At 43.4% G+C, this 26,414-nt stretch overlaps 1 protein-coding gene across 1 annotated transcript; it reads left to right on the top strand.

Annotated features, from left to right (window-relative positions):
- The first annotated feature begins 21,323 nt into the window (after nt 1–21,323).
- SPMIP3 (sperm microtubule inner protein 3) lies at nt 21,324–25,832 on the top strand. Its single transcript, XM_077925731.1, has 4 exons — nt 21,324–21,385; nt 21,790–21,882; nt 23,738–23,913; nt 25,380–25,832. Exons 1-4 carry the CDS (start codon nt 21,324–21,326, stop codon nt 25,487–25,489), a joined length of 441 nt encoding a protein of 146 aa, XP_077781857.1. The 3' UTR covers nt 25,490–25,832.
- Nucleotides 25,833–26,414: the final 582 nt, after the last annotated feature.

Here is a 26,414-nt window from a genome sequence, read left to right as displayed (position 1 = left end):
TAATCATTCTTTTTTCTTAGGATGTTTTTTCAACTCCCACCTCTGGCCCCAGAACAATTTCTTTTTCTTGTGGTATTAAATAGTTTGTTAAAGTTTCTAGTCGACCACCCAAGAGTATATTTTACTTTATTTTTAAGTATTTTCTCCATTGTCTAGTGGGTCTTGAACATCGTCCTTACAGCAGCCATCTTAGCACCTGAAGCTTTGTTGGAGGCTGTCACGCAGAGTGTAATTTACACCTGGTATTGGAAAATCAATATTAAGAGGTTTTAATTCCAAAGATTTGGGTTTTCTAATATAAAAGTGAAAATGAATCTCGGCATGATTGCACCAAGAATGTTGCAACAGAGCTGGTCACATGGAGGAAGAGAGGGACATGGGGAAGAAGTAAGGAGAGAGTCGACACATGATGTGCTCTTGTGTCAAAAGGGCTATCTAGTTAAAGAGAATGGAGTGGCAATTAACTAACATTTTGTGGGCTCATTACGGCATAAAAGAAAGCAATCTAGTCCAAATGCTGGTGTAAGGGGGGTTCCTTATCATATCAACCAATACAGTTCACATCATGACAGCCAACTGTATCGCTGAGTTTATATTTGTTGATACTGGGCAGCATCAGCTGGGAAATTTTCCTGCGTGAGCATCAATGAAATAAATGAGAACAGCAAATGAGTTCTTGCGGTGCAGCTCCCTGTCATTTCTTCTTATTTTTCTCTTTTTTTACTTTTCACCAATTGTTATGTTAACAACATATGGAACATATTATTCTTATTACATATTATTCAAATGATTATTACACAATAATGTTGCAGCATTAGAGAAAAACATCCATGCTTTGCATATTCTATCATATTTCAGATTCAGCAAACACACACACACACACATAGGATACTGAGATAGACCATTGGTCCACCTAGCTCAATGTTGTCTACAGCCCATTGATTTGCTGTGGCTCTTCAGAATTTCAGACAGGTACTTCCCAGCTCTACCTGCCAGGTCTGAACCTGAGATCTTATAGATGTGAAACAGATGCTGTACCACAGAGCTACAGCCCTACACACACATAAAAGATGGATGCAACACATCTACCATTGACTGTCTCTTTTTTCTTCCTTGGTACAGATAAACCTAATGGGGTGCATCCGCAGATCCCTGGGGCACAATTTCTACCCATTGAAGGGGAGAAAGCGTGAATTTGCTGGTATGCAATTGAATCCCACCCACAAAATAGCAACAGTGTGAAAGCAGCCCAGAGACACCATCATACAATGGCAGAAATAGAGCCAGACCTCCATGGAGGGTGTTGGCATGGTTTCTACTGCATAACTGCTGTCAGCAGAAGCGTCCCACTAGACAGGATTATGTGTACTCTGAACCTGGCTTGCCCAGGGATGGTGGTGGGGGAATTGTTCTTCTCAGAGAATATGAAGCCTGAATGGTAACCCACTGTGGCCAAACAGGAGACATGACCCTGATCTGAATCCAGGTAGATGACAGAGAATGGCAGTGATGCAGCTTGCATGCTCTAGTCCCCCACGCCCAAATCAGGGTCCCTGCTAAGAAGATCCTGCTGAATTAGACCAATGGCCCATCTAGTCTAGCACTCTGTTCTCACTGCAGCCAATCAGATGCCTGTGGGAAACCTTCAATGAGGTTCTGAGCACACAAGTATTCTTTCTTCCTGTGGTCTCCAGCAACTGGCATTTGGAAGCATTTCTGCCTCCACCTGTCGAGGCAGATCATAGCCACCATGGCTAGTAGCCATCAATTGCCCACCATTAATATGTCCAGTCCTCTTTTAAAGCCATCACTGCCTCCTGTGGGAGTAAGTTCCAAAGGTTAACTATGTGCTGTGTGAAGAAGTAAAAGGTAAAGGTAAAGGTACCCCTGCCCGTACGGGCCAGTCTTGCCAGACTCTGGGGTTGTGCGCCCATCTCACTCAAGAGGCCGGGGGCCAGCGCTGTCCGCAGACACTTCCAGGTCACGTGGCCAGCGTGACATCGCTGCTCTGGTGAGCCAGAGCCGCACACGGAAACGCTGTTTACCTTCCCGCTAGAAAGCGGTCCCTATTTATCTACTTGCACCCGGGGGTGCTTTCGAACTGCTAGGTTGGCAGGCGCTGGGACCGAGCAACGGGAGCGCACCCCGCCGCGGGGATTCGAACCGCCGACCTTTCGATCGGCAAGTCCTAGGCGCTGAGGCTTTTACCCACAGCGCCACCCGCGTCCCAATGTGTGAAGAAGTACTTTCTTTTATATATCCTGGTGAGCTTCCTTGCTTCCTTCCCCAAGTGATCTGCTCTTCAGTTGGGGCCTTTTCTTTTCTCTCTCTCTCTGTGTAGCTGGGCTCTCTATCCAAAGTGGGCTTTTTTCTTCTCTCCTTCCCCACCCTGCCTAGTCAGGGTCTCTGTTGAACTGCTGAACTTCCCAACAGCTGATTCTACCTAACCTGCAGGTATGTCTTCCACCTGTTCTCACAGCACAGATATCTCCACAATGTGCTTGCCACCAGGGAACCAAGAACCCGTGTCTGTTCATCGGCTGGTGTGGTTGTGGGCCACCCGGATGATACAGCTGTGAAATAGGCAGCAGTTCCCTTGAGGGGGCCTTCTTCACCTGTGTTGCCGAGCTCACCTACCCGTCTCCTGGGCATGCTGAGCCAATAGGAGCAGCTGTGTGTGTGTCAATGGGGTGCCTGAGGATGACAGTTCAAGAGGAGGAGGAAGTTGACTCCAGCTTCTCCATCAGGGATACAGACATGACAAGAGGGTTGAATTGGGAGTTAGGTTCCCAATTGCCCTGCTGCTATCTACTTGGTGAGGGTCAGATGCAGCCAAATTAGGGGAGGGACCGTTGCTAAATACCAGGTACTGCTGAACTGGAAGCGGATGGGTAGAAGCAGAGCCCCTGATGGCTCTGGAGCATTCAGTTGGACAGAATAATGCTGATGTTCGCAAGTGCGGTCAGGCCACATTCTGGAGATAACTTGTCGATGACATCAGCACTCTCAGCTTTTGGGCTAGGAAGACACAGGAATCCAGGCATTAAGTGCTGTGACTTATGGAAACAGCAACACATTGCAGTGGAGGCAACTCCCTGACAGAGACCAGCCTGTCCTCACATGATCTTAGGATTGCCCAAGTGCCCCAGATGTCAACACATTTTTGCTGATTGACCACTTGGTCCCTGAGCTGTTGCCTGGCAGCAGCCCATTCTCTCAGGCTGCAGCAAAGGGTTGGGAAGTAGGACTACCCCACATGCTCTGCTGACAGCCCAACACTGTTAGGCTCCCAGTCTCCTTGAACTGTTTCCATTCAAGCTGGTCATTATAAGAAACATGAACCTTTAAGAGCTGGTGCCTGAGTCTATTTGTTTTCCTTTTCCCTCCTCTTCCTCTTGTCCTTTTCTGCCATGTCATTTAGATTTTAAGCAGGAAGACAGGGACTGCTGTCTTTGTTACTGATCTTATGTAAGCAGGTCTGGGGCCCTTTTTGGTTGAAGAGCGGGGTAAAAATGCTTTTAACCAAAGAAATAAAACTCCCTCTGGTGTGTCTCGCACAAAGTTGGGAATAGGAACTGTGCCAAGATTATGGACTAGCTGGCCACTTTCTCACCCCCTTGTCCTGCAGTTGAATAGGAATTCAACAAATGTTGGGTGCTCATATAGCGCACTGATTTCAATTCTTAGATCAGGGAGGAACAGATTAAAAATAATCCGTAAAAGTGCCCCATACAGCAGAAAACCAACCAAAACACATTAATTCCTCACCTACAGCTGTCTTAACTCTTCCCACCCCAATGCCACTCCATCGTGCCCAAGTTAAAATGTTAGTATTTGATTCTGAAAGATGCACAGGTTCATCCTTAGACAAGGCTCCAAAGACACCAAGTTCAATAGATGGAACATCATATTGTCAGCTTACATCAGCTTTGTCTTTAGACTGGGATGATTATATGGTATCCAAAAATCATTTTTGTGTTGTCCTTTTAAACTGTTGATACTCTTTACATTTAATCCGGTTTATGCCCTGTAGCTGTGACTGAATCAGTTTATACCTTGTAGGTTCTATCAGCAGCAGCATTAAAAGCATGTGGGTTTTGTTTTGCTTTTGTTTTTTACAAAGCAGTCAGGCGGAATATTTTCCTTCTTTCATAACATCTCAGTGGTTTATCACATGTCACAAGCCAACTTATATCCAAAGTTCAATGGTTCAAATCAAAATGCATAGGTCTTTAGGAACCAGAGTTACAAGCCAACAAGAAGCAGATCTAGCCTATTAATAGACTTCCTGGTGTGTCAAACCAAGACAATCTCAAGAAATACACCAAAAGAGAGCGCAGCAAAATAAAACCCTTATTTGGCACCACCTTTTATGGTGTCGTCTAAGTTTTACTTGTATCATCTCTTAATGGGCCATCTGATTTCAATGGCGATATAATACAGAAATTGTTCTTCTCTTAAAGGTAAAGGTAAAGGGACCCCTGACAATTAAGTCCAGTCGCAAATGACTCTGGGGTTGTGGCGCTCATCTCGCTTTACAAGCTGAGGAAGCCGGTGTTTGTCTGCTTCCGCAGACAGTTTTTCCGGGTCATGTGGCCAGCATGACTAAGCCGCTTCTGACAAAACCAGAGCAGCACACGGAAATGCCGTTTACCTTTCCACCAGAGTGGTACCTATTTATCTACTTGCACCAGCATGCTTTTGAACTGCTAGGTGAGCAGGAGCTGGGACCAAGCAATGGGAGCTCACCGCATCGCGGGGATTTGAACTGCCGACCTTTCGATTGGCAAGCCCAAGCAGCACAGTGGTTTAACCCACAGTGCCACCCATGTCCAGGAATACCCCTACTAGGATGAAAAAGCTAATGGGAAAAGCCAGAGAATCCATAATTTATTTGCTGAACACCCCCAATCCACCCCATTTTAGATATTGAAATCTCTTCCTCTTTTCCGGTTCATTACAATGGGATATTCCACCCAAGCAGTAATAAGGATAAATTATTTCTAGGAAATCTAAATAAACCCAAACTCTTAATGACTCATGCTGGCTGGGGTTCATGGATATGGGAGTCCAACATCGTCTGGAAGACCATAGGTTCCCTACTGCTGGTGTAACATATTCTGACTTTTCTAAAGATTGTATATCTGGATATATTTGTACTGTATTCTACAAATTTCTGGTATAGCCAGTCCATTCTGTTTTAGTTTCCATTCTGTAATTCACTCATTTGTGTTGGATTTTCAGGACAACTCCTTACTTCCATGAATTTGGAAGGGTCATGGTCAATGTCTCCAAACAACTCAACAATGCTTACATCTTACACCAGATCTTAGATGCCACTTGGAGTGAAAATGCCAGCCCAGAAGCATCCATGAATGCTCATAACAGCTGCGATGCAAGTGCTCAAGCAGAGGTCTGATTCAGTCCCTAGTGTTTCAGCACCTGTTGCGTACAGCACCAGCAGAGGAATATTTAAATCAGATCCTGTGTACTTCAGATGCAGAACACTGAGTCATAGGATCAGACTGTCAGGAATATACAATGAAAACACAGAATCCCTGAGAGACAGATGGGCCCAATTGTTCAAGCAGTGACTCCAGCAACTATGGGTCATGTGTCACGAGGGTCAGCCGGCTGCATGGTGTGCTTCACCACTGTATGGAGAAGCCATCACCTTCCATACAACAATAGATGAATGATTTGCATGCCCTTTCCTTCTTTGAGCTGGCAATGGGTCAACCTGAGTACAAAGAACAGAAATATGAGAGCATTTGGTCAGTTTTTCTTGACACTTTTACATCGTAGCCGACAGTCCAATACATTCATTTGTCCCATTTATGTGGCCAAGATGCCTTAAACCATGTCCTCCTTTTCTATATTAACTCTCCCTTTTTATTTATTTTTGTTTGAATTTTAATTTATTTGCATAGTGCACAAAATGGCAATGAAACATCCTCGAGGGTTTTTGTTATTTTAATTCTATTTTATTGCTGTTGTTAAAAGCAGTGACCCTAGTGCTGGCTTCATAAATTTTAACACGTGGTGAAAAGCAGATGAACAAGAGATCTCTACAAAATGTGGTCATGCACAAAAAGTGAATTTGTACAACTCCTCCGTGAGGACATGGCATGCCTGAGTTTCCCTTTCAGACATACATTTCCTGGCTACAGGGAGATGAACAAGTTTCTACAAGGCAACATGAAGTTAAAAGTCATTGTGATACTCTAGTTGTGCCAGATCTTTAATTAGGAGACCTACCACACAGGGTTATTGGGAGGATAACATGGTAGAAGCCCCATGTGAGCAACCCCTGAAGGAAGCATGGGATGCAAATGTTATTAATTAAAAGCCCAACTTCACTCACAAATCTGCCTCTTGCCAATTTGCAATGTGTGAACACACTCCGATTCATGTCCATGCAAAAATTTGTCGCTCAGATTCAGAGGCAAGCTTGTCTCCCTTTTGCTTCTATTGTATGACACAGAAAAACAACCACTCATTTACATCTTTTGTCTTTGCCAAGCTTTACAGATTTATCTTAAGCTCCTCGATCATGACTCTCCATGACGGGAAGTAACACTTTGACAGTTGATGTGATCGGCTGTCAGATCAGAACTGAACACACTGTGCTGCCTCTTGGGCCAATGAGAACTGAATGAAATGCTTCTGTCTGCCTACGTTCAAATGCCAACATGGCTTAGATCTGGAAACCTACCAGAAAAAACATGGAACAAAAGTTCTCTATGACAGTAGTACTCCATGCTCCAAACTATGTTTTGATGTTTATTGGCAAACAGAGCCAAACCAAACAATAACTACACTGTTTTCAGTCTTCTGAAGCAACTTCATTTATTTGCATTTGCTCCAGCCAGGGTGGAGCTGGACAAATTAGACAGAGTTGGGTTTGATTCATTGAACTTAGCAATGTCAAGATTTGTGGGTTGTTGTTTTTCTTAAGCAACGAAAAAGCATAAAAGCATCTACTTTAAAAAGTACTTTAAAAACAATTGACTACAGCCCTCTAGCGCTACCAAAACAAGACTGCGTTCCATCTTTGAAGCAACGACACCATCTGGTGGTCAAACAAATGCATATTTTCTTTTCGTTGGCATGTTAAAGTAGCCAAACATTTATTCTGTGCCCCTTCAGCACTGCTTTCCAAAGTTATTTCCAGCAAACACTGAGGTTCCTCAGTCAATGTTATCAGGCGTCTTCACGGAGAAGATCCGTAATGGATGTGGACACGCTTCCCTGAAAGATAATGTGAAACAGGAAGTTTCCCCATACAGTTTTCACCCGTGGTGGAAACTTGGGTGTGGCTTGCAGTGGGACAAGGCCCAACAAGCCTGGAAAGAAACTCCTTTGAACCAACTGGACAATTTAGAATGCTTCCCAGAATCCTCTGCCATATACATAAGTTCCAGGACAGAGACAAAGAGATTCCTTGAATGGCAAGCTGGCACAGAAAGGGCCAAGAGCCAGTGTGGTGTAGTGGTTAAGAGCGGTAGTCTCGTAATCTGGGGAACCGGGTTCGCGTCTCTGCTCCTCCACATGCAGCTGCTGGGTGACCTTGGGCTAGTCACACTTCTTTGAAGTCTCTCAGCCCCACTCACCTCACAGAGTGTTTGTTGTGGGGGAGGAAGGGAAAGGAGAATGTTAGTCACTTTGAGACTCCTTAAAGGGAGTGAAAGGCGGGATATCAAATCCAAACTCTTCTTCTTCTTCTTCTTCTTCTTCTTCCTCTTTAAAGTATAAAAACATTACCTTTCCTCCACAACGACCCTGTTTTTCGATATAGAACCTTACTAGTCTCATTTCTATAACATTTATGTGTAAAAAATTATGTCACCCAATATAATAAAAAATATATCTAAGAGGCTTACATAAAAACTAGTTCAAAACAGAACAAAACAGATAAAACTGGGCAGTACACAGAAACAGAGAATTAAAAATTAAGAATCAGAGTCAGTGCTTTTTTTCCTGAAAAAATGTTTAGGGGTACTCTCATTTTGACTCAAGAAAATCACCATTTTATAGTTCAAATGAGGAAAAATAAATACAGTAAATAGACAAAAGTACAAAGATTCACAAAATGTTTAGGGGTATGCGTACCCCTACGTCCCTACAGGGTGAAAAAGCACTGGTCAGAGTCCGGGAAAGGTTAGGTGAGCATGCAAGTCTTTAAGAGGTGCTTAAATGCTTTTATTGTCTGTGCCTCAGGAATTACCCAAGGGTGGACATTTCAGTGAGGAGTTGCTATCACTGAGAAGGTCCACTTCCATATGTCACCAAGTGACCATCTGCTGGCTTGGTCTGTACTGGTACAGGTAGCCTGCTCCCAAGTGGTTTGGGACTTTCAATGTCATCAACAAAACTGAACTTTTCAGCTAATAGGCAACTAGCAGATCTATCAACACTGCAGCAATATGTGCGTAAACCTGGATGTCCCACAAAGCACCCTAGCAACTGCTTTCTGCACTAGCTGCAGCTTCTGAACCAGGCAGAAGGGTAGGCCCACATATAGCATGTTACAGTAGCCTAATTCTCAGGTCACCAGTTCATAGGCTACTGTAGGAAGGCTATCCCTGTCCAGGAATGGTTCCCTCCCTAACAAAAATTGGTAATGGGCATTCCTAGCCACTAGTGACAGTGATGGATGTAAGAACACCACCAAAAGATACTCCTTCAGAGGGAGCACAACCACATCCTGGGCGGGTGCCCAAGCCAGTTCAGAAATCTTGGAGCCACGCATCCCTAGAGTCACCCTCTTGTCAGAATATAGTCAATTTATCAGGTCTCATCCAGCCCATGACTGCATCCTAACACCACTTTAGGCTTAGGGCATTCATGGCCTCCCCTGGTTCAGAGAAATAGAGATGAACATGCTAAATGACTTGAGCCTGACATGCTCCAAAGCTCACTTCCTCCCTTACATTCCATCACAATCTCTGAGAACCAAAGAAGGAGCAATTCACATAATATATGCCATTGCGGTTGTGGGGAGCTCACTATGGAGCTTGCAGGCTGAGTGTATGTTGAAAAACGCCTTTTCTTACTAACCTTCACTTGTGTTCAACCCCGGTTACCTAAAACATTCAGCAATCACCAAACTGGATAGCAAGCACCACCACCACTCTAACTGGATACTTAATAAATCATTTAAAAAAAACAAAAAACCATCCTAGCTGTCCTGTAGGCAAATCCCAAAAGCTATCTGGCTTCCAGAAGTAGATACACAAGCAAGTACCTAAGTATGGATAGGCATAGACTATGGTATAAAACTCTGAGGCACAGTAAAACAGAAAAGCTTCAATTTTAGGAACTCAAATTTCATGCCAATTTCTCCTAATAAAACATATTTTTGCCTTAACATTTTGCAACCGATTTTCCCTGATTTGATGCATTTTTGTATTTTATTTTCACCAATATTTTCATTTTTATGCACACTTTTACTTAATACGTGCAGTTTTGTAAACATTGTTTGGTTGGAGAGATCCACTTACCTTTAATGGTCAGGTGACATTGTGGCCTGGCCACAGCCACATTCATGATCTGGCTGGGGAGCATTGCAGGCCTACCTGCAGATTGGCCAATAGCAGCCAGGCCTGGATGTGGGGATTTCCCAGGGGGCAGTCCTGGCCAGCCAATGGGCATGCTCAGGTCCACCTCTTCAGTTTTTCATCTTGGAGAGTTGCATTGCAAAATTCAGGTAAGTGCACATTTCAAAGGATGACTATGTTTTGATTCTCATATTGTTTTAGAAGAAGAAGAAGAAGAAGAAGAAGAAGAAGAAGAAGAAGAAGAGGAGGAGGAGGAGGAGGAGGAGGAAGAATTTAGTATTTATACCCCGCCCATCTGGCTGGGTTTCCCCAGCCACTCTGGGTGGCTCCCAAAAGAATATTAAAAACACACTAAAACGTTAAATATTTAAAAGTTCCCTAAACAGGGTTGCCTTCAGATGTCTTCTAAAAGTCAGATAGTTGTTTATTTCCCTGACATCTGATGGGAGGGCGTCCCACAGGGCAGACGCCACTACCGAAAAGGCCCTCTGCCTGGTTCCCTGTAACCTCACTTCTCACAGTGAGGGAACTGCAAGAAGGCCCTCTGAGGAGGACCTCAGTGAACGATGGGGGTAGAGATGCTCCTTCAGGTATACTGGGCCGAGGCCATTTACGGCTTTAAAGTAAGGTTACTAGACATCCCTGTTTCCCAGGGATAGTCCCCTGATTTACAAATCAGTCCCCTGACAAAATCCAGCTGTTTAGTAGGAAGTTGAAAAGTGTCCCCGGATTCATTGAAAAAAATCTGGCAACCTTACTTTAAAGGTCAACACCAACACTTTAAATTGTGCTCGGAAACGTGCTGGGAGCCAATGTAGGTCTTTCAGGACCAGTGTTATATTGTCCTGGCAGTCACCTCCAGTCACCAGTCTAGCTGCTGCATTCTTGATTAGTTGTAGTTTCCAGGTCACCTTCAAAGGGAGCCCCACGTAGAGCGCATTGCAGTAGTCCAAGCGGGAGATAGCCAGAGCATGCACCACTCTGGGGAGACAGTCTATGGGCAGGTAAGGTCTCACCCTGTGTACCAGATGGAGCTGGTAGACAGCTGTATGGATTTGATAGATTTGCCTTCAAATGTGTCAAAAAGTAAGCAGAGCACTCCTGTCAGCAGGTTTCATCTGGACAGTGCACCATTCCTTACCAAATCAAGAAAAGCTTTGGGAATTATCGAATATTTGTTTCCTTCTGATTCTCTGTATTTTATTTTGTTTGTGGTAATAGGAAGGGATTACTCTAGAAGAAGAAGAGGAGGAGTTTGGATTTGATATCCCGCTTTATCACTACCCTAAGGAGTCTCAAATCGGCTAACAATCTCCTTTCCCTTCCTCCCCCACAACAAACACTCTGTGAGGTGAGTGGGGCTGAGAGACTTCAGAGATGCGTGACAAGCCCAAGGTCACCCAGCAGCTGCATGTGGAGGAGCGGAGACGCGAACCCGGTTCACCAGATTACGAGTCTACCGCTCCTAACCACTACACCACACTGGCTCTAGCATGGCCAGGGATTATGGGAGTTGTAATTCAACTCTTGGAGGTTGAGGCATTTAGAGCCACTTCTTTGTGTACTCTCCTATTTTGACTTCAAGTTTTGTTACATTTTGATCCAAGCCTCCATCTAAACAGCTCAAAATGGCATATCATGTTATTCTCCCTTGGCTGCTCACAAAAGCCCTGTGCAGTAAGGTGAGGCTGAAAGAGACTGACAGGCCCAAGGCCACCTAGTAGGTAGGGCTGGGCGATTTGACTCACTGTTCATTTAAAGGTGACCTGCCCTAATCCAGACTTTCTGAAACAATGCACAAACTGAAACCCAGTCATCCTTTGACACCTGCACTTCTCTAAGTTTTGCAGTGCAGTTCTCCAGCCAACAGATGTGTACAAAAAGCTTACACTGGGGCAAAGTGTGTATAAAAATACATATATTATTGAAAACAGCATACAAAATTCATTATATTACAGGGAATTTCTTGCCAAAATACTTATATCAGGCAAAATTGCATTAAAATGTGCAAATTAAGAGAAATTTGTGCTAAACACTAATGAATTTTGATGAGGACTTTTCTAAAAAAAGATCCTCAAACTGATGTGGAAATGAAGGCAAACTGAACTGAAGAGAAATGAGAAACTGAGAGAGAGAAACCAAAACCAATTTGCCCACCCTTACCCAGCAGTCCAATGTTTTATCCACTATGCTACACAATTTTTATTTCTATGCAGGCAGGTCTGGCTGCAATACTTAAATTTGACCAAAAGAGGCCACTGTCCTCTCTCCCACCATTCTGGTTTTTAGGCACTACTGCTCTGATTAAATATCTCTCTCTCTTGCTCTCTCTTTGTACAGTGGTACCTCAGTTTTCGAACGTCTCCATTGACGAACATTCTGATTTTCAAACGCTGTAAACTCGGAAGTAAATGCTTCGGTTTTCAAAAACGCCTCAGAAGTCGAACATGCCACACGGCTTCCGCTGAGTGCAAGATCCTGAGGCCTAGCTGTTGGCAATTGAGTTTTCAGTTTTCAAACATTTCAGAACTCAAATGGTCTTCCGGAATGGATTACATTCGAAAACCGAAGTACCACTGTATCTTTAAAACTGTTTAAATGCCAACAAACCTTAATGAAGTAACTTATTTGTGTGATCTTTTGTACATGCCCTAGACATCCTGCCCCCGATTCTTGAAGTCTCACCTGGATCTTTCAGTCTCTGAAGGCTTCCAGATATCTTTGCATGCAATCCTTTTTATTTTCAGGTTCATTTAAGAGGGTGACCAAGGATAACCAAGTACCTGCTTATGGAACCAGGGGAGCAGATGTTCCAAAATAATTTTTGCAGTTTTGAAACCTGCTTTTTACAGAGTGTACTAACCCTTTGCCTCCTCCAGATTTGGGTATATCTAGCCTTTCAAATGAGGCATTTGGATGTTTTGTTATAAATAGTTCATTAAAGTCCCACACATTCCAACAAATTGTAACAGTTGCCCTGCCAGTTTCCCTTTCCAAAGCACCTACCCGCACCCCAGCACACTAACCCATACCACAACTGCAATTCAGTAACAAATTCCAGTTTCAGATAGAAAAAAGTCATTGCTAAATAAATAGCTAATTCATCTTTGTCACAAATGTGTAGGTCACCATGTGTACAGATTAGCCTATGAAGCTAATGCAAGTCAGCACCGGAATACCTAATTATCGCTACCAAAACATTATTGCCAGAACTGTGTTAACCCTAATTTCATGTTTAAGGAGTCTTTGTATAGAAAGATGCTAGTAAGAGTATTTTAAACTTGAGTGGGTGGTTTTAACCGATCTGAAGATAGATGTAGGTGGAATTACTATTAAGAAGGTGACATAATAATGCGTACAGTACAGTGGTACCTCGAGTTAAGAACTTAATTCGTTCTGGCGGTCCGTTCTTAACCTGAAACTGTTCTTAACCTGAGGTACCACTTTAGCTAATGGGGCCTCCTGCTGCTGCCACGCGATTTCTGTTCTCATCCTGAAGCAAAGTTCTTAACCCGAGGTACTATTTCTGGGTTAGCGGAGTCTGTAACCTGAAGCATCTGTAACCTGAAGCGTCTGTAACCTGAGGTACCACTGTAGTAGAATTTCCTGTTATTAGTAATTTGATTATGTAATAATTCAGTATGTACACAATTCTGCTAAGACCCACTCTGTTGATATATTCAGTTCATAGTTTGTGAGCACTGCTCTTTGTGGATGGATTAAGAAAACCAATATTCAATACTTATCGAGGGGGGGAAACAGCCGTCCCATTCACACACTTACCCAGAGTGCAGCAGCCATATCCCAAGGCTATAATTTTATGTTACTTATAAAATCATAGAATCATAAAATTGTAGAGTTGGGAGGGATCCCAAGGGCCATCTAGTCCAACCCCCTGCAATGCAGGAATCTCAGCTAAAGCATCCATGACAGATAGCCATCCAACCTCTGTTTAAAAATCTCCAAGGAAGGAGAGTCCACATGATGAGCATTTTACCAGGACAAGGGGTGACAGCTCAACCAAATCAAAAACAAAAAACACCCCACCATGTGATTTGAAATATTGCCCCATATTCCTGAGCCAGTGTGGTGTAGTGGTTAGGGTGTTGGGCTGGGACCTAAGAGACCAGAGTTCAAATCCCCACTCAGCCATGAAGCTTGCTAGGTGACCTTGAGACAGTCACAATCTCTCAGCATGCCCTCCCTCACAGGCTTGTTGTGAGGATAAAATGTGGAGGGAGGAAAACCATGTATGCCACCTTGAGCTCCTTGGAGAAAAGGCAGGATATAAATGTAATAATAAATACAGCGGTACCTCGGGTTACATATGCTTCAGGTTACATACCCTTCAGGTTACAGACTCCGCTAAGCCAGAAATAGTACCTCGGGTTAAGAACTTTGCTTCAGGATGAGAACAGAAATCGTGCTCCGGTGGCGCGGCGGCAGCGGGAGGCCCCATTAGCTAAAGTGGTGCTTCAGGTTAAGAACAGTTTCAGGTTAAGAACAGACCTCCAGAACGAATTAAGTACTTAACCCGAGGTACCACTGTAAATACAAATAAACAGCAGTATAGGATGAGTTCAAAGGGAAGGCGGTCCTCTTCACAAAGGCCAGGAAACTCCAAAAGCAAGCCTGACCAGCACAGTGTAACAGTTGTGTCTTCATAAAGCTGGTCAATTTTCATCACTACAAAAATGCAACATATTCAGGTCGAATGAAATAGACTAGAACTCCCAGTACAGGATTTGTTTTCATCTTAATCCATGTTCATAATCACGGCTAATGCACTGCTACTAGATTCTGATTTATGCTGTAAGCCGTTTAAAGTTCTGTCGCATCAATTTGGCAGCAAGCTATGTTATGTATAGGTGAAAGCAACTGTGAAAAATGGGCCTGCAATGTTTTATCCTTGAAATCTAACCTTTAGGTTTTATCATTGTTGAGTGCCCCTAATGTACTGTGTAAGCTTCAGCGTGTAATTTAACGGGTGAATGGGATTTGCCCATCGCTGAAATTGGTGAAATTCCACCAATGCGTTTGAGACTGCATCACTGCTAGTCATCTGTGAATCGCTCTTTTACAGCTTTGCCCTAAAATTTGTTGTGCCAGCAAAAATGTGCTTAGAAGAACAAGGCAAACCAACTGTTGTGTCAGCACATCACTGGCCATAATATTGTGGTGCTATTGGCAGATGTTCAAGTATAATTGTTGGTGGATAGACACACACACACACACACACACACACACACACACACAAATAGTTAGCATTGGCATCTAAATGTGAGCTGGTGCTTCACCATCCATCAAATGAAAACTTTTGATTCCATCTATTTTGGGCCCTCTCAATGAAACGTGGCACTGAGGGAATCCTTTGACAGGTACAGTATGTGGGTGAGGCAAGCAAAAGTAGAGTACATCTGTCCTCACTTGGTTAAAATCCTGAAAGGCTTGCTAGCAGTAGGTGGGATAAAGAGGGCCAGAGAAAGCACTGCAAGGAGGGTTCTGAAGCCTTTTCCTGACTCTACATTTTGGTATTCGCCCAAGCCAGAAATGAGCTATGGCTCACAAGCTTGCTTTGGAGAGCAAGTACCGTATTTTTTGCCCTATAGGACGCACTTCTTCCCCTCCAAAAACAAAGGGGAAATGTGTGTGCGTCCTATGGGGCGAATGCAGGCTTTCGCTGAAGCCTGAAGAGTGAGAGGGGTCGGTGCGCACCGACCCCTCTCGCTCTCCAGGCTTCAGGAAGCTATCCGCAAGCCTTGGGAGCCCGCGGGAGTTCCCGCCGGGCTCCCCTGGCTTGCGCAGAGCTGTCTGCACCCCGAAGCCCGGCGCGCTGAGCAGTCGCGCCGGGGCTTTGGGTAGCTCTGCGCAAGCCGCGGGAGGGCTCCCACGGCTTGCGGAGAGCAGCCTGTTCTGGGGGCTGGGGTCGGGGGAAGCTTGGGCTTCCCCCGCCCCAGCCTCGCACCTGGGGGGGAAATAATTTTTTTTCTTTATTTCCCCCCAAAAAAACTAGGTGCGCCTTATGGGCTGGTGCGCCCTATGGGGCGAAATATATGGTAGTTTTGATGGAATTGCAAAACAGCACTTGTGCTATTTGAATTAGAGTGAACTAAGGGGGAAAGTGTGTGTGTACATAGCTCATTCATGCAGTAGCAAACCACAGTTTAGTTTATGCCTGAACTAAACCAGAGTAGGTAAATGGTGGCGGTGGTCTTTTCAAAGCTATGAAATCTCAATTAAATTGTTTTCATACGTGGCCTGCAGTTGGCACTTTCAGCCCCAGGCTACACATGAAAACAAAAAATAAGCTTCTCTACACACTGGTTTTTAAATTTTGCTGTATTTTGCTGATTTTGCCTGTATATTATCGATACAGTGGTACCTCAGGTTAAGTACTTCATTTGTTCCAGAGGTCTGTACTTAACCTGAAACTGTTCTTAACCATTAGCTAAAGCACCACTTTAGCTAATGGGGCCTCCTGCTGCTGCCGCACCACTGGAGCACGATTTCTGTTCTCATCCTGAAGCAAAGTTCTTAACCTGAAGCACTATTTCTGGGTTAGCGGAGTCTGTAACCTGAAGCGTATGTAACCTGAGGTACCACTGTAGTTTTTTTCTTTATTTTTGTGTGCATGAAACCGTTGACAATTATTCTCACTTCATCCTAACCCTTTAAGCCAGTGGTGAGGAGCTCATGGCCCTCCAGATGGGCTCCATCTCCCATCAGCCCAAGCCTGCACAGCCAATGATGATGGGGATTTTCCTACCCTTACGATATACTATTCACTATGTCATACTGATCCCAGCTCTAGCTGTTCTAGCTGTGAAGGTTTCTGAATAAATTGCTGCTGTCTGTGACTCTGGATTCTTCCCAGCACTTCCCAACTGATTGTATCTACTGCATCACAATAGCACTTGCATCACAATGCTACACAGACCTTGAGTTCATGGCCTCAGGCAAGGATGCAATTTTCTTTCATCATCCTGCAGAGGTGGGTGGCTTACACCAGCATTTGGATTCGCATCTTTCCGCTTCAAGCGTGTTCAAGTGACCCACAGTTAAAAATTCATTTCCAGAACTATAGGGCAGAGAGGTAAGAGAGTCTATCCATACACAACCTTGTAGAATGAGGAAACATCACTTGTGTCCTGCAACTAGACATATTATTAAATTGTATGAACTTTAGTGCTTAAGAAAATTAAAGCGATGCCAGGCTCTCAAGTCAGTCTGGAAACAGCATTTTCTGATCTGGAGATCCTTTAGTTGCTGATGTGCCGGATTCTGCACTTCCTCAGTGGTCATATAAATGTGCTCAGCTTATTCAAGGGCATTTTTTTCCTTTTCATGCATCTCATGATTAAGCCCTGGCTTTGAAAACAAGGTGTCAGGGCTGAGCCCCAGTACAAATTTAATACAGATTGCCTTCATGAAAAATTTAATCCCCTCCCACAAACTAAGTTGGAGAAGCTACGTCTGTATTTGTTCTTTCCAGCGGTTGCACACTAGAAGCGAATGCTGCATCAGCAAGGACTGTTATTCTGGGACAAATGGTTTTGTATCGCAGAGCCAACCTGAATTAGTTGGTTTCTGACATCCTCTTAAATTGCTTCTCTCCACACTGCAAACTCTGCCAAGAAGTGCACCAGTGGCGCAATTTCCTTCATCTTTCATAAGTGAAACGACACAACGTTCCTGTTCTTCCGCCACAAGAGACTTGTCCGAGTGGAACAAAATTCTGCCCTGCACTCCCCCTCCTGTGAACCTTTAAAATCAGCGTGGGGAGAAGTGCAGCTGCACTAGAACTCTGCACTAGATACAACTTGATGTGATCAACTCTCCCCTCCCTGTATTTTATTCAAGTTGGCACCTGTGCTTGCATGTAAGCCAAGGTCTGTTTCTGCTCTGGAAAGGTAGGGATGGTCACATGGGGATGCTTGTGGGGCTGCTCTGTCTATACATGATGTTAGATCCCCAGAATGCAGCCTCAATATCACCAGAGATATTTTGTCCCATGCATTTTTTTTTATTGCAACAGCTTGAAATTGGAACCTTCTTTTCAAGCCAAAACTTTTTAAAATTATAGTAACAAGATACAATGATTTCAAGGTATCATTGAAGACTATGGGCACTGGTAGTCATTACTGATATCCCAAATCAGCACTGGAAAAGGAAGCAAAAGGAAATGCAGACCATTACAAATGGATTGTTTGGTGAGCAGAGCATGAATCCAAGGTTCTGCTGATGCACACGGCAAAATCCAGAGATCTATCAAATGCTGCTTTTGAATTCAAGCAAGCTGACTACTATGTGCAATATTTTGCCTGTGCCCTTACAAAATAGCTCACTCCAATGACCATGAGTCATAATTGAGTCTGGCAGATAAGTGTGGTAAAAATAACTTCATTATGGAACTAATCCAAAAATTTAAAAAAAAAAACCAAAGAAGCAGAAGACTCTGGCTGTGATAGTGAACAGAACTTTATTTAGATCAAAAGGTTAATTGGGGGGCTTATAAGAAAAGATGGCAAGCCAAAGGCACAGTTCTGTGACCGCATATAATCCATTCCACCTCTATAGCAATATATCATGGGTTGAATATCTAGCGAGAGAAATGTGATTTCTGTGAAACCTGCCCTAATTTTTTTTAAATTGAATGCAGTGCTGTCCTTACATGAGCAGAACAGACTACTGTTTCCACCTCCCAGAGGATTGGGAGACCTTCAGAGAAGGGTGCTTTCTGGGGGGGGGGGGGCGGTTCGCAGAGGGTTGAAAGGGGAGGTGAACACTGGGTTACATTAATCTAGACATAAAAAATATTGCCTTGTGGCTTACAAGAACATATTGAAAACAATGTAATAATTAAAAACCAACAATAAGGCAGCAAAAATCCCACTCATTACACTCACAAACACACACACACACACACACAGAGGGAGGGAGGGAGGGGTGGCACAAATTATTTCTCATAAGTTTGCAGACAATGCTCCTAAGAGTTATATATACTCCTAAATGATGGAATGCACTAGTTTTAAAAAAGGAGTATGTTGACCAAGCACGAGGACATCATTTCAAGATTTTATGAAGTGCACCAAGAGCTTTTGGGTAAAACCTGCAAGGGTTCCAACCCATCATTTGTGTATAAATACCCACATATGACTTTTATGCTCTCTTAATTTGTATAGAGGGACGTGGGTGGCGCTGTGGGTAAAAGCCTCAGTGCCTAGGGCTTGCCGATTGAAAGGTCGGCGGTTCGAATCCCCGCGGCGGGGTGCGCTCCCGTTGCTTGGTCCCAGCGCCTGCCAACCTAGCAGTTCGAAAGCACCCTCGGGTGCAAGTAGATAAATAGGGACCACTTACTGGCGAGAAGGTAAACGGCGTTTCCGTGTGCTGTGCTGGCTCGCCACATGCAGCTTTGTCACGCTGGCCACGTGACCCGGAAGTGTCTCCGGACAGCGCTGGCCCTCGGCCTCTTGAGTGAGATGGGCGCAGAACCCTAGAGTCTGTCAAGACTGGCCCGTACGGGCAGGGGTACCTTTACCTTTACCTTAATTTGTATAGCATGACATTTACTTGTACACAATCGTTATCGGTGCATAGAAGTGTCGCACTGAAAATGACACTTGACTAGAGAGCATGTAAATCAACAAGTTCTTCTAGAATTTACAGGAAAGGGGTAAAAGCTAAATCAGAAAATGTTGACGTGTGGCATGAAGGGGAAATGAAAGCTCTCATGGCATCGCTGACAATTATGAAGGCAACTGTTGAGCATAACTGGCTGTCAGGAACATGAAAATGTTGGTAAATATAACAGCAGATCTCAACAGCTCACACTGTGTGTGTGTGTGTGTTTGATTGGAGTTGTCACTTTTAAACACCATCCTGCTACATGTTCCAAGGATGACTGAAATAACAAAACTTGAAAATATTTTGTAGACTATGGGTTGGATTCAGACCTGCTGTTCCACAAATGGAAGGGCTCCTTCTGTTCGTGGAAGTATGTTGGATCCAGTGGAGGTTTCTACTCCATGGGTGGGAAGAGGAGAAGCCCATTTTTGCCAATACCGTACTATACTGCTGCCCCATTGTCACTTCCCATTCTGTCTTAGGGCCACCAACCTTCCAATGCTGCTTTTTGGGAGGCATGGGGAGGGAGAACCAACAAAATAACTTCCTCCCTCTTCCATGCATCCAGTTTGGGATGTTCCACTCCGACCAATGACTGTACTCCACACAACAGTTAAGGTGCATATTAAGAACCAAAATATCACATTATTTAGTTTTCAACTGGGACTGTGTTTGTGAAAGTCGGAACAGCAATATTGTGTCATCTGTTATTTAGAGCCAACATAGGAAGAGCTTTTATTTACTTAGGACAGAGACCTAGAATTTTCTACAGCTTGGCCTCTGATTCATCCTAGACACAGAGGTTTAAACATTTGCCTGTCTGGAGGCTGCCATGGTGTGGCCAAAACATAATTTGCTGGTGCCGTTGACAGACAGCATAATCTATAATATTTTCCAAATGCTAGTGAGTCAACATTTGTACAAGCCAGCCATGACTCATTCTTCCAAGGGAAAGCTTGTTACTGATACGTTAAGATATAAAGTAAATGGTTCTAGTAATTCATCCAATTCCAAGGTCTATAAACTCCAGATCTTTTTAGAAACATATAAGGCAGCTGGTCATATCTTAAAATAATGGCTGGGATCCAAAAAAATCTGGCCTTGAGACAGATCAGGAGATTTCCCCCTCTTGTACTAAGATACAGCACCTAGAATAGAATAACAGTGGCATGTTTCAAATGTTCCTACAGGAAGCTGTCAGGGCTTGGATACTGGCAGAAATGTCAAAACCAGCCAAATGCGTACCAATGAAACAGACGGCAATTTGAAACTTGGGCGAAACGTAGTCTCTTTCTACTTGTTTTATAAAGAATAGGTACAACTTAGAGATGAATGTTTATCAAAAATTATCTTCAGTCTTCACACGTGGGTACAAAACATGTGAAGGGGCTTCTGAGAAAATACCAGACTAGCTTCATCCTCTAAATAAGGAATAGTCAATGTGTTGCCTAGCAGATGCTGTTGGACTACAGCTCCCATCATTCCAGTTCATTGGCCATGTGAGCTGGGGATGATGGGAGTTGTAGACTGATAACATATTGAAGTCACGTGCTGGCTATCCTTGCCCCACAGGCATGCAACAGCTGATATGTCATTGGCACCAGACTGAAGGGACCCTATGGATTTTATGGGTACAGGCTCCCCTCATGTCAATCATGTGTCACTCAGAGGGCATGGACAAAATATGTGTTACTGTCTAGGGGGCAGAGCTAGTTGCAGGAGTGTTATTCAAAGCCCCTTCATGAGGTCAGTGTCCCGTCCCCCCCCCCCCAGTGCTAAGCAATTGAAATGGGTAAAGCTATTCTGTACTTTTTAAAACTGGTGGTGAACTGGTGAAGTGTGATGTCAATTTATCATATATTGCATTTATGCTTATTTATGCATTTATTTCTAGGTTTATGAAATAAGAACACCATCTAACCTACCTCCACAAAAGAGCTTTCTGTAAAAGTACCGTTTTAGAAGGTGAGTTTCTGGAAAAGATGTTGATTTTCACTCAGAATATTAATTTACCTAACCCAAATAGTTCTTCCAACAGATTTCCAAGTATACTTGTAACTGTGACTTTACATTTTGAATAAATACTGAATTAGTAACAAGAGACCTTAACGTTCTCTACTCTTTTTTCCAGGGGTTGTAATGGCAGGTACAGCAATAAGACTGCGACAATTTGTAGATACATCACCACAAATGCCTCCAGGGTAAAGTATCGAAAACAAAGCCCAGTTCCTTCAGAAACAGGTTCAGGATTTCACAAAACATTGCACTAACCAAGCAAGTTCAAGCCTGTCTGACAAATCCTTATTATAAAGGCTCAAGAACAGTATTTGAGAACATCTAAACTTTAAAATTTGCATTTCATGTACTTTGATAATCTCTACTATCACCTGGCAATCTGGAGAAAGTTTTAATAAAAAAAACCCAGGCCTAATTAATTAATGTAAAAAAAATGAAAGCTCCAGAAGACAACAAATGCAAATTGAGTGACATACTTAAACAGTTCACTAATAATTATTTGTAGAGATTTATAGAAATTCAGGCAGCAAATCTCAGCACAGAATTTGAATACTGAATCCCAATAATGATTTTCCCTTGCTTTTTCTAGGTATATTCTACATCAGGGAAAGGATGTCGTTGGTTACTATCCAGGGCAAACGGCAAGGGTTCATTATGAATATCCTCCTGAAAGTGAGAGAAGGTATGAAATGTATTTTGAACAGCTGCTCACCCCTTAGGAGGTGTTCTAATTAATTAAGGTATGAGAAGTTGGCAGCAATTGCACACCGAGACAGTTCTGCATATGGCCCTTTACTGCCTTAACATTAGAAATTTATTGTGACAGGTAGGACACACAAAAGCTTTTTCCCGGGCCTGTCTTGCACTCTTCCCATTTATCAAACGCTGAAAAGGTCAACACTGATAGAGCCTTTGTTACTCTCACCATTCGGCTTTCAGGTGACGCCTTATTAAAATACTCAAGAACCCCATTATTACCTGGGGGTGTCATGCATGTGCACACCATAGAATGGTGATGCGGATGGAAATAGCTTGCTAGCACAACCCCTAGATCAGCATGATGCAAGCAACAGTCCAACATTTAGAGGGACCATGTTGGCTGCCTGGTTATTATTTCAATTTCATTGTTCTGTATGGGACAATGACAATAAAGATATCGTATCGTATTATTATTATTATTTATTGACCAGTGACAATCTTTTCAGCAGTGCTTTTCCCACTTGCTGAAAGCCCTCCCTAGTGAAGTGCACCTGCTTCCATCATCATACACTTTCAGGAAGAATTTGAAAACAGTCTCTCTTTATCCAGGCATTAGGTGGCTGAAGAATACCGTTCCTGGCAATTGCTGGATGGAATCATGTTTTCAACTATGGCTGCTGTCAGGGCCGCCCAAGGTCCCAGCTCACAAGAGACCAACGCCAAGTCCACTTTATTTACAAAAGTCTTTATTGAAGTACATTGCTTGCTCCACAGCCGAGGCGCGCAGCCCCACGTCTGTTACGCTTAGACCGCCGAAGTCCCCTCTGAATCAGTCCCGCCTCTACACCAGTTTAAGAGGCTTGTGCTGGTCCACCTCTTCCTGTCCTTTCTTTTCCGCAGGGTCTTCCTGCCCCCCTGGGTTCCTTCCCTCCTGGATTCCCCTGACGCTGAATCCCCAGACGCCTGCTCTCCCCTCCTTCGTGCTTTGGGACCAGGCTCCTCCTCCGGGCTCTCCTCATTTCCGTGCGCCTCCACATTTGAACTTGGCGCGCGTTCGCTACCCCTGACCTTCCGCTTGAATACTACCGTATTTTTCGCTCTATAACACGCACCCGACCATAACACGCACATAGTTTTTAGAGGAGGAAAACAAGAAAAAAAATATTCTAAACGAAACAGTGGATGTATGATTTTTGTGGTTCATGCTGTGGTTCATGCTGTGGCCACAGACATGTGATCTGACGGTGAGTTTGGGATAGCCCAATGCAAAAATCCTGAGGATCCATGTGGATCCATGCTTTGTAACCATGTTTTTGCACCACTGCGGCCCCAGGCAACAGTGGGTGCGTGATTTTTTTTGGTGCAAGCTGTAGCCATGGACATGCTATGTGATCTGATGGTGAATTTGGGGTGACCCAGTGCAAAAATCCTGAGGATCCATGTGGATCCGTGCTTTGTAACCAGGCTCTCTGTCCCTCTCTTCTCCCCACTCAGTGGCTCTTCTCCCGCTTTGCTGTTTCAAAGCGAGCAAAGCGAGCCACGGAGGAGGGAAGGAAGGGGAACCATGGATCCTCTGCTCACGACTACAGCAGATCCCCCCGCCATCCATAGGGCTTCGCTCCATAACACGCACAGACATTTCCCCTTATTTTCTAGGAGGAAAAAGTGAGTGTTATGGAGCAAAAAATACGGTATAACTGGATTATAACTGAATGGTCCATTTCAATAGGATATTAGAATAAGTATTTAGATATTTGGCTACTCTTACAGGCAGCTCATGTTTTACCAAGCCGGGTGTCAACACAAGATTACTGAATTGTTTTATCTTTTTCATAAAGCCTTTATAGAAAAATGCAGACAGTCCCAGTAAAACGTGAAACTGTACTTCAGCATGACTATGACTATTTAGTTCTGAAGCAATATATTCACTACCAGAGGACCAAGAAGAAAGTCAGTGACTGGTGTACAACAACAACATACAGAGAAGCATTCACATTACCATTTTACAAATCAGGTGGGTAAATTCTTAACCAGATAACATACACAACCTACGTTTAGGTTAGGAAAGCTCTTCAATCTTATTAAAAAATAGCTTTATGTATTGATTTGCACATTCACTTTCATATACTTTTTTTTTTTTTTTTTGCAATAAAAAGGCCAACAGAAGCTTTTGACCTTACACAGAAGCAAAGCACAGTAGTATCTTCCTTTTTAAGAAATAAATGTGGAAGGTAGCCATTAGGCTGGCTTAAAAAAAATCCTTCACTGTTAAACATGTTTATATAAATGTTGATGTGCATTGCATGCCTTCATCACAGCTTGGAAGGGAGCTAATCGTACTGTTCCCCACCTAGAGCGGAAGAGAGTAAATGCAAGAATATAGCGAGAGGTTAGCCCAACAGTTTTCAAGAAAATCAACAATTGCATTAAACATTAACAAGCATTTAACCAGCGATTTGCAGGGCTTGAAATCTTAAAATGAAAAAAAACAAAACAGTTTTGATATTTTAAAAATACATACGCAATTGAAATTAGTGCAAAAAAGAAGACGAACTTCAATCCTGCAAGCTCTGCGTATCAGGTAAAGCTCATGGATTAGCAGTCTACTATGAGATAATCCCAACGCTGGTATTTTGGCAGAAAGCCCTTCTGCCCAACAATTGCCTACAGATTAAAATAAACTTCTTCGCCCTTTCCAGAATGATAAACTTCTCTGAAGTATGCGATGCTTGTCATCCTCTGAGAATATACAGGTCTGAATTCAAAGAACTGTAATGCTTCTGTGAACCCATGGGAGTTTTGGACTTGCTTCTCACAAGAAGCAGGGCCTTAAACTACAGGGTAAATCTCTTCAAACAAAGGACCAAGTCTAATATGGCACCACGGCTGGGGGTGGGCGCCACACAAAGGGGGAAAGTCAAACCAAAGTTCTTTTTAGCGGTCCGCATGAGCTCTGCAGAGGTGTTCCAAGAAATCATGTGGCTTTATAGTTGAACTGGTGGGCAACTAAATTCATTTTCTGCAACAGTGCTTGATACAACTGTTACTGTTTCAATGTCTCTAGGTTAAGATCAACAATGGTTTAATAGTCCAAGCTTTGTATTTCTTCCACCATTGGGCTGAGATTAAATAATGATTTATCAGTTCAGAATAACCAATCAAGTGGATGTGGAGGAGGAAGAGCTAACACACAGTTCGGATGGGTCAAAAGCTAGAATGAGAAATAAAAATGCAACAGCCATAGCAGGGCACCTTGGTTTTTTGTTTTATTTTTTAATGTGATCTACAGAGCCTTCAGAAAAAGGCACATTGCTGAGGAATAGTTACATGAAGTGTCTCGTATATGCTTTTTTATGTGACTAGGGTGTGCGGGATGGAAGTGTTAGAAGCTGCCAGTCAATTATCCACAGGTTTTGAATTCATTAATTCCTTCTGAATTCAAGCAGCAAGGCCAATAATGATTTTATGTTTAAATTATAGACATTGCTGAGGATTATCATCCAAAATCTGATGCTGAATCACAGTCTGTTTGGAAAAGTTTTTCAGCAAAGAAGAAAGACAAAGCTAAACCTTCATTTATGGGAGTTTGATAAATCCTTTCAGCCAAGCTGTGTGTTTTTCTAAAACACATGCACACACCGAAAAACAAGATGGAATAACCTTTCAAGACTGCCGCCCACAAAAGTACTAAAGACGACTTCTTATACTATATGGATAGTGTTGCAATTTTAAATATGTTCTGAACTGCTTTGAACACTTCTGAAACTTGATTTTAGAGATGGAAAAGCTTGACGGTAATAGGTATCAAAAGGGGGGGACAACATATTTTTTGGGGGGGAGGGCAGCTTTTCAGAGCTGCAACTGCAAAGCACAGGCAGAAGTTAATCAGTGTTACAAAAGGCCTCTTCTCTTCTCTTCTCTCCTCCACCCCCCCCCCCCGGCAAAAAAATAGACCATGGCTTCTTTGTCCCAGAAAGGCAGGAGTAAAAAGCAATGGGAGGTGTACTTAGATCACTTCTGTCCCCTATGCATATTTCCAGGGAACTTACAAGGACTATATTCACTTCTGAGTGCCTCCGCTCCTACCCCGCAATAGTGCACAATGCAGGGCAAAATAAATCATACTAGGACTTAAATGGGGAAAGGAATAGGATTCCATCCCCTCTTCTACCCCATTCTACCTTCTTTCACCTTGCTCTGGAGATGTGGAAGCAACCAGGATGGTCAAGCTAGAGAGACCAGAAGCTTGAATGAGATTACTGTTTTGTATAACTCTGCAAACTGCTTCCTCTTTACCCATACTAGAATGTTTAACACTGGAAATACATGAGATGCAGGGTATCATATATAGACCTATCCCACTTTTTGCAATACAGGAACACCCACAGGTCACTGGAAGAAGCAACTGTTCAAAGCTGTAAGGAAAAGTTGAGGGATTGATACAACGTTGTTTTAGGGCTGCTGCCTCCCTTCCTCCATGTGTAACTCGGGATAACACTTTAATGAATGATGGAG

Source organism: Podarcis muralis, chromosome 3 (assembly GCF_964188315.1).
Source record: "Podarcis muralis chromosome 3, rPodMur119.hap1.1, whole genome shotgun sequence".
NCBI lineage: Eukaryota > Metazoa > Chordata > Lepidosauria > Squamata > Lacertidae > Podarcis > Podarcis muralis.
The sequence above is the reverse complement of the archived record's forward strand: the minus strand, read 5'-3'. Positions and strand labels throughout refer to the sequence as shown.